This window comes from Cheilinus undulatus, linkage group 20 (genome assembly GCF_018320785.1).
Source record: "Cheilinus undulatus linkage group 20, ASM1832078v1, whole genome shotgun sequence".
Taxonomy (NCBI): domain Eukaryota; kingdom Metazoa; phylum Chordata; class Actinopteri; order Labriformes; family Labridae; genus Cheilinus; species Cheilinus undulatus.
The window spans coordinates 29,821,923-29,831,443 of record NC_054884.1 but is presented as its reverse complement, the minus strand read 5'-3'; the positions used below and the strand labels follow the sequence as shown (position 1 = coordinate 29,831,443).

The 9,521-nt window shown below is 39.0% G+C and overlaps 1 protein-coding gene across 1 annotated transcript in view; it reads left to right on the top strand.

Annotated features, from left to right (window-relative positions):
* The first annotated feature begins 823 nt into the window (after positions 1–823).
* kif19 (kinesin family member 19) overlaps positions 824–9,521 on the top strand; it is a 59,136-nt gene continuing 50,438 nt past the window's right edge. Inside the window, exons 1-2 of the mRNA XM_041814958.1 lie at positions 824–1,316; positions 5,366–5,446. Coding sequence (XP_041670892.1) covers positions 1,278–1,316; positions 5,366–5,446 — 120 coding nt within the window. The 5' untranslated portion in view covers positions 824–1,277. The remainder of the gene's footprint in view (positions 1,317–5,365; positions 5,447–9,521) is intronic.

Here is a 9,521-nt window from a genome sequence, read left to right as displayed (position 1 = left end):
TTTCATGAAATGGTCAAATGTCTCAGTTTAAACATTTGGTATGTTGTTTATGCTTTTTTTGTAAATATAGATTTATGAGATTTGCAAATCATTGCATTTATTTTGTCATTTACTTTTGAAACAGCATACAAACATTTGGGGAGTTATGGTTGTAGATTAATAGACATATTTTTGGAAAAAAAAGGTACCTACAAATATTTTTAAACATATTTTGTTTGACTTTAGATTTAAAGACCCCCCCCCCCAAAAAAATAAATAAATAAATAAATAAATAAATAAAAATAAATAAATAAAACAGTGTTGGTACACATATATTTTTGAGAGCAATTTAATTTGTTGTGAAAATTTGTACTTTTGGTCCAACATGGGGCTGTTGGAAGTACACGAAGGCAGTTGTGGGTTTTACCAGAAGATGTCAGTATCGTCTTCTCTAAAAAAATACTGGCAGCTGTCGACTGAATTGACTGCTGTATGATAAAACCTCATCACCTGCACACAGTATGCAACCAATACAGGTTAGTTTTGGGATACTTTGACTATCAATACATGGCTAACCATCAGGTAACAGCAGACAAAACGCATATGTATATTGCACAGGTGACAGTCAACAAACATAAAGATGAGGGAAAAAATGAACTTACAAGGAAAATATACCTCATGTTAGTGGTAGTATTATTTGTACATAGAGACATTTAACACGTTTTCGTGATTAACTTTCAATAAACGGAAGTAGCATTTTTAGCTAGTTTTTACAGTTGCTAGCTTGATTAGCAACGCCGGTGCTCGCGTGTCTCCAGGGACAACATAAAGGCAACGCACGCTCACGCGCTCACACGTAAACATACAGCAGCAGGGCAGCGGAGAGCAGCGAGGAGAGGCAGACAGGGAAGTGAGCGGAGCAGGTGGACAGCTGTTGGTGTTCTCCACCTCTGTGTGCTTGGATAATTGTCATGTTCGTGTTGCTAACCTGCAGACGAACGGAAGCACAGGAGAAGGAGAAGCGGGGGAGCGTCGACGCAATTTAAGGGACGTTGAAAGAGAGAGACTGGCTGGGTGACGGAAGAGTGATAAACGTTTTTTGGTTCGGTTCAAGGTGCAGCGGAGGCAGTCAGAAACCGTTACAGAGCGGCTAAACAGAGAGTAGCTCCTGTGTTAGCAGAAGAGCGTCAGGTGTGTCAAAAGAAGAGGTAGCATGCAGGTAGGGACAGTGAGGAGGATGGTGCAGTGTCTTGTCTGCTGGTAACGTTTCTTGTTATCCTGCCGGACGGAAAGTGACCATGAAGGACACGGGGGAATCCAAGGACCAGCAATTAACTGTGAGTTAAACTTACAAAATGTCCTGTTATGTTACCTTTTTAGTCCTACGTTTGCTGGAATGCTTATGTTTTAAAAAAATATTCTAGTATGTTTTTTAAAAAGGTGAAGCATGTATCTCAGAGGTACTAACCAATACATCTGCCGCTAGCGTACACTCTTTTGGGTACTCCAGTTAAGTCCAGCAAAACGTTGTTTTCTACTCCAGTCTGTTGACATTTTATGTTTCGTATCATTTAAGTTAAAAAAAAAACACAAACAATGGAAGCTGCTTTATTTACAGTCTGGTTGTTTGGCTATATTGACTGTTAGCCTGCTTTCTATACTGATTTTATACACTGTTATGTTTGAGTTAAGGCTGGAAATTACAGGAGTCACGTATTGATAGAATGATGTTTGATGTAATATTAATAGTCAAATCTCAAGCATACACTTTGATCAGCACCTTTATGACATTGTCAAGAACATTAACGGTTGATATTAAAGTACAATTTATTGCAGATCTGATGCATTTAGTTGCATCACAATTTGTGTTTCTACTAAACAACCACATCTTTTTGTTTGATCATAAATCCCAACAGTATGTCCTAATAGTGAGTCACTGTATGCATGATTTTACAGCCTTACATTACCTGCACTGCTGCAGCCCATAACTGAATAATTGAAGTGGCTGTTTCAGTTGCCTGGCCTCTCTCTTGTCCAGCATGTAATACACTTTCTACAGGGTGCTGACAGAGAGAGTGACTTATTAATTCCCCCTGGAACTGAGGTAGATCATTTTAACAATAATGTTACTGTTATTACAAAACCCCTGCTGCAATAATTTTAACTAACTAAACTTCCTCCTTGTATGAAGACTTGCTGTGATTGTCAGAGGTTGTCTTTATCATTATATTTCCCCTTTAGAAGCTATTACCAACTGGAGGATTAAAAAAACACAGCTTTAAGAAACTAGACAGCCCATTATTGTAGAAGTTGTAAAAAATGTATTATATTTTTAAAGTCATGACAGCCACAGCCACTCAGAAATGATATAGGAAGTGTTACTCTAAAGCTGTGTTAGAGGTTAGGAGCTGAGCTGCTGCTAACTGTAGTTCAGCCCAATTTCAAGGCCCAGGTTATACGTTGCTGAGCTGCAACAACAAAAATGTAACTAACATCATGTTACCAGTTTTTGTCAAAAATTTCCTCATCTTTGTTTGGCTGGAATTCACTTTTTTATACAACAGATACTACTTTTAAAGCCTAAGTAGTCACAGTTAACAAATTTCAAACTATGAATTATCCCTGTGAATGCACCAAAGTCTTTAAAAACCAATGCTGTAGTATTCAGAATGTGCTAATTTAAACTGTTGTACAGAGCTTTGGTTATGGTGGCTATGCTTTCACTCTATTATGATGAAGCTTGGTGACCTGATGTAGTTTTCAGCTACCCTTGGATTAATTTGTGTTATTTTAATGGCAAAAATCATTTTGGATGAAAGAGAAATATATTGCAAATAGCTATAGATAATACTGATATATGGGTTCTTAGATAAGTCCAGGGTGTACCCTGCCTCTTGCCCAGTGACTGCTGGGATAGGCTCCAGCTCTCCCACTACCTCAAACGGGATAAGCAGTGTAGAAAATGGATGGATGGATTCCTAGATATTGTAGCACTTTATGTGGTTCAATATTGAACAATGTAATTGCACATCACATCTTGTCTGATATTATGCAAGCTGAAAAAAAGACTTTAAATCTAAAATAATTCTTAATAAATTGTTTGGGTATAGTTGTGTAGAAATTTATATCACATTTTATATTCCAGAAGGAAAAGATATCACATTGTCGTGAGTGTTTCCCAAGCACTGACAATACTTGGGTTGGCCACCTAGGTATATTTTCTGACCATTTTTCTTTTACTAATAGAATTAATGAATTAGGCGTCTTCTTTATAGTTTTCTGCAGCGTCTTGCTGCCGATATGATCCTGTACTTGTGCACACAAGGATAATGGTTGCCTCAGCAACAATAAGCCTTCACACATCAATCAATCAATCAATCAAACTTTATTTATAAAGCGCTTTTCATACATGACATGTAACTCAAAGTGCTGTACATGGACAAATTAAAAACATTCCCTCAAACCCACCCACCCCCACCTTTTGCGTAATATAGACAATTAGAGTCATTCCCTCACACCCACACACCCGCAACCACCCTACAGACAACAGTTACATGTGCACCCACTCACACCCACTCACACACACTGTTTCACAAACACACACAAAAATAGTGGACATTAGGCTGAGTACAAGAGGCTGAGTACAGATGAACCAGTTGAGAAAGCGCCATCAGAGGGGCCGTCTGCACCAGGAGCAGCGAGTCACCCACAGCTACAGGACACCGACGCAGGACCCAGAGGAGGGATGAGGCAGAGACACCAAACCTCCACCAGGAACCCACGAGACAGACCCCTGCAGCCATAGCCGACCACCGCTCCCGGTGCAGAGGGCTCCCCCAGAGGAAACACTGGAGATCCTAAAAATGATAAAAGGATAAAAATAAGTAAAACCTCAGTACAAATAAAATCTAAGAACTAAAATATAAAATAGCATAACTAAGAAATTAAGGTAGGAAAAGAATAAAATTCATAAATAAATACAGATTGAAGGCCTAAAATAAATAAATATCATAAATGAAATAGATAAATATTAATCAAAAGCTAAGCTAAAAAGGTGTGTCTTGAGCCTGCTCTTAAAAACATGAACGTTCTCTGCGGCCCTGAGCTCCTCTGGCAGGCTGTTCCATAGACGAGGGCCGTAGTGCTGGAAAGACGCCTCGCCATGAGTGTGTGTCCTGACTTTGGGAATGACTAAGAGCCTGCTGCCAGAGGAGCGCAGGGTCCGCGAGGACGACTAACCTCTGTGTATATAGACTAACGAGTGAAACTTTTGAAAAGGCAAGTGATACTTGCACATCTTCATAGTACATACAGTTCATACACAACAATTATACCCAAAGAAAGAGGCAGGGTGGGATCCCCACTGCCTAAGTACACCATCATTCTGTGGGACACACTAGCAACTTATTCCAGTATTGCCCAACCTTTACTCATGTAAAATGGATGTTTACTTCTGTGCATACGTCATTTGCCAGCAAAAAAATAAAATGCAGCTCTATTGGCTGTCATTCTCACTGACGTAGAATAAGTCGGTCAGTCCATTCATATGAGGGAAAACTGTCCAAAGTTTATCACTGAAGTTGGTGTAACTTTCCTCCTGTTTTCCATAAAGCTTGTATACTGAATATTATCCAGTGACTACTTGTGGAGGCTAGTTAGACCTCTCAAACAACAGGTGTCTGTTTCACTTTGAGTGATGTTAAGTATTGCTGATTGTGGTGAAAATGTCACCGCTTTAATTTGTTTTTTAATGGATCATTAATCAGGCTGTGAAGTAATTAAGAGTTGAATATGGGACTAAAAATATCAATCAATCCATTTAGATAAGTTTTTTTTAACCAAAGTCAGTGTGGTAGGAAAGAGATGTCACCAGTCTGCAATAGAGCGAACACATGTAGAGATAAGCACGTTGACAGACATATGGAAACATTTAGATATCCTTTATGCCTGAAAACATATGGATGGAATCTAAAGAAAACATCAAAAGAATATTATGCAAAATTTCACTTAAAACAACTAAGAGTGAGTGTTCTTATCATCTGGCTCAGGGAAAAAAATCATACATCCCTTACTTGACATTTCAGAGACTGCTCATGCAATTTTCTTATTGCAACTCCACCAATCTGGGCTGCAACGGGTGTCAGGAATTGAATTACAAACGTCAATACATCTGCCTCAGTTCAGAATCCAGACATATTCTATTATTACACATTAATATTACCATTTTATTTGCAATACAGGAGAAACCATGCACTAGTGTCAGTTATCCATACTCCTCAAAGGCAAAGCTCAATTCATTTTCTGACCCATGATTGAACTAAATCAAATTTCTCTGTGTGGATAAAATCCATGGATGATGTTATTCAATTTATTCTATGTGCTTCAGGTTGCCTTGAGGATCCGACCTCTCAGTGATGCAGAGCAGGAGGAGGGCGCAACAATCGTGGCCCACAGAGTGGACGACCAGGTGAGATCCTTTGCGTGTGTTTGTGTGTCAGTAAACTGTTTACCTCTTTTTACATACAGTATGCACTCATGTGACTGAGTGATAGGGTCAGTGTGTGCAGTCCAGAGGAAGAGAGGGCTGTTGTCTCTGTTTCAGGAAGCTGCACAGATAAGGTATCTGCAGCTCTTTTAAAAACAGACTTGTTTGTTAGGCTCAAATGTCATGTTTCATTTGGAAATGAATGCTGGATGAGTCAGACCTGGAGCAGAAAGGTAAACCTTTCTAACGACTCACAAAGAGCTTCACAGTTTTTCATAAGGCAAATAATGGCAGAAATCTGAACCACAGCAACAGCTCAGGCTTTAATTGGGAGCTCACAAACGCAAAGCTTTTCATGCTGCAAACATAAAACATTTGTGCAGATGGTACATTTGTCTGTAAGTGAGTGTAAGTAGTAATTATTTCTGCTATGGATTATTCATGTATCAATTATGCTGTAATTTTCGGTTAATTCATGGTTCACAGGGGGGTTCCATCCCTTCAGCTTTCTAACAGAATTAATACAACAAAATCAGTGAGTTATTGGTCAAAACGTGCTGCCAGCATTACCCAGACTACAACACTGAAACCACAATTCAGTTGGATAACAGACCTGTTTTGTTCTAGTAACAGTTTATCGATTATTACTGCTTAGTTAACTATATCTGCAATAGAGTTGAACTTGACAGTTCAGCAGGAAACAAACCTGCTACTTTTTTCTTAATTACTTCTGTTCAGAAGGCACAATATTACCAGCATAATATTGGTTTTGGCAGGTTATAGCTTGAAAAGTTAATTATCTATACTGGAAAATATGAACATTTCTGCTGATAATCACAGCCAGTTTTGGCTGTACACATTGTCAGAATATGCTAAAATGATTGTGCAGTTAAAAGCAGAATCAGTGGACCTACCTCCTCATACCCTAATCCTCTCTTCTCTGGACTTCAGCCATTTGATTTTTTTTTTCCCTTAAGAGGAATTTGTTTTTGTTTTATTCCAAGCACTTAATCAGGGTTGGCTTGGGGCACAACTATTCAAATTGGCTGTTTTATTATAATTAATTTTGATAATTCAGTTCTTGTAGGGGAAAGACTCTGTATTCTTAACATTAAAAAGTCATGTATGTATGGGTAGAGGTTTTTTTGAAGGATGTGATTTCTTAAAAGAGAGGCCAAACTTTAGTGCTGTTTACAGTTGTGCCAACTGTTTAAATTGCAGGGGGTAAAAAAACAATCTTGAGCTACTTTTGAGTCCCTAAAGTAGCGACAAATTCAGGGGAAAGAGTTCAAATAGCTCACACAGAGGCGAAAACAGTCATGGATTAAAAACCTCCATCTAAAGCTGGGAGAAGTGGAGTCAGTCAGTACTCATGTATGGTCCAAGCAGTTTGGTTAGGTGTAGTAAAATTTGTCATGGCTAAGCTTGGCAAATTTGGATGGGATTGGAAATCCATCTGTTTTCTTAGCAATCTGGATCATTTGGCTAAGCTTAGTACCAAGAGCTGGTGTTCTAAACAACTTCTCATTTTGTACTGACTTTTTAAATGTGTATAAAGCCTCCTACAGACTGCATTTTTAACAATCTTACACATTTCTGGCATGCTACACTGTGTGACATGAATCTCATACATCAAGTTTGATGTTTGCAGACTGTACTATGACAGCTCCATCTAATTGCTGTTGAATTGCAGGCTACCACATACACCAATATGCAAGAAATAAACATCAGTGTACGCCACATCAGTGTGTGTCGACCATCTATGCCGCCAGTGCCGTGGTAAATAATGAAGCAAAGCAACAACTAATTTCATTAACTGTAGCATTCATACACTTAGAAAAACATCTGAGATCAAGATTTTCCTCCTTGTTGGAATCCCATAATGTTCTGCTATGCAGTATTAACCTGACACGCCAGATGGATTTGTTTCACACATCCATCTGGGAAAGCTTCAATAGGAAACGTTTGAGAAAAGGCAGAGGATTTGAAAAAAACTCGGAGTATGATTGGGTGAATGTTCTGTCTATCACATGGCCAATAAGAGCAACTAAACACTTGACATAGCTGCTATCGAGCTGCGCATGCACAGCTACCAAGGAATAATGCGAAACATGGCAACTATAGGCATGTAAGTACTCGACTTTTGTGGTTTTTGAAAAGAAAACAACTCAATGCTGTTCTTTGTTCTTCTTTTAACAAAGAAATGTCGTCTAGTTCTGATAAAACTGGCGCTTTGGCAGCATCCACGCTAAGCTCTTCCACCGTAAGGGCACCGGCCTGTTGCTGCTGCTTGTTTACGTCACGACTCTGAAAGTACTGCCCCCTCATTGCTGATTGGTCCTGTCACTTTCTAACCGGGCCCAAACGATTCAGATGGGAGCTTTGCGAGATTGATTCGCCAGTGAAAAACAAGGAAACGGGTGTATCCATCTGCTTTGCAAGGTTAATGCAGCATCGCGTTTATCGTTATGTCATTTCTTGTTGCATTCCTATTGGTCAGTTAGTTGATTTAAGTTGTCGCAGCAGTCACATTGTGAGATGGTCATCCTAAATTTCTGACACTGTCGGAATTTTATCCCAGGCTATCTCTGGTTGCAAGACCATGACAACAGTCGTCTGCCAACCTGTGCCACAGTGCGATGTTGGACCACCATTTTAGTGCCACAAACAACACGACTGGTCATCTTTCAAAAATGGAAGAAAGCAAAGAAAGGAAACTGGCACTCAAAAGGAGTCAGCTCATAGAACTTGTTAGTTTGTGAATAACACATCATCGTTTGGTTACTTTTTATTTAAAGTATGTTTGTGATAAAACAAGGATTAAAGGCTATTAAAGAGGTACAGCTAGCTTTTTAGTTCAGGACAGGATTTCTCAAGTCTCTTGTCTCCCTTTATCTGGCTAACCATGTAGTAAGAGGTTTACTACCACACCCCACCACAATCTGACTTTCGTGTGCCATTGGATAACATAACAGCATACAACCTATTGGTATCAATATTAGTTACAATGAGTGTGAAAGTGTTGGCATATCCATCAAACTTCAAATAATCTGCATCGCTAAATTTAATTTAAGGTGATGTTTAGAGCTTCAAAAATTTAAAATTTACTGGTTCTAGCCTCCCAGTTTTGATGTATATTATTCACTATTTTTAAACACACTCAAAGAAAAATAATCAATTATTTAATTTAGAAAGTTACAGAAAAATGATCAACAATTAAAAAAAACAGTTTCACTCCAGTGTAATGCTGAACCATATAATGACTTGTTGTTAATGTCAAACACATGATTTGTTTACAGTGAAAAATGTGAACATATTAATAAAATAATTATACCAGGTTAAAATTAATAACACAATTTAATATAGTCACACCAGATTCAGGTTTTTCAAATTTAATTTATTTACAAACAGCAACATGAATGAAACCTCAGCTAGAAGACTCTAATCACACTGTAGAGGTTTTTATAGGGTCCCTACTTTAGAGACCAACCACTATGAGCAATATCTAATATTGTTACCACATGACGCCTCAAATGAGAAGCACAAGTATAAGCTCCAGGAGGGCCACGTTTCCTAGCAGGTGTCCCTCTGAATGGGTCCCTCTTGGAGACCACTTAGCAGGACCAGCAGTGAAAGTGGGATGATGATTAAGGTAGTGCGAATGATAATGAGCATCTTGACTGTGAACCTGCTGAGGTGTCTCCCCACTCACTGCCAGCTGATTGACGCTGGAATGGGTATACTAGCAGCGGACAGCTTTTCCTAATTAGCCAAGAGGAAAGTGAGAACGTAGCAACAGCTGACGTAGTGACTGCTTCGTATCATATCAGTAGTGCTGGAGAGAAACATATTCATATCACGGTGTTTAAACTTGAAGCGGGGATTATAACCCTTCTCAAACTAGATAATCCACTGCACTGTGGACTGACTGGTTTTTCTGTCCCCTCTGAAGTAATTCAATTACACCGAGTCTTAAGGACAACATCAGCACTACTGTCTGCCATGACATCATTAAAGCAGGCATGGACACGGGGGATTAGGGCACAGCAGCAGGCAG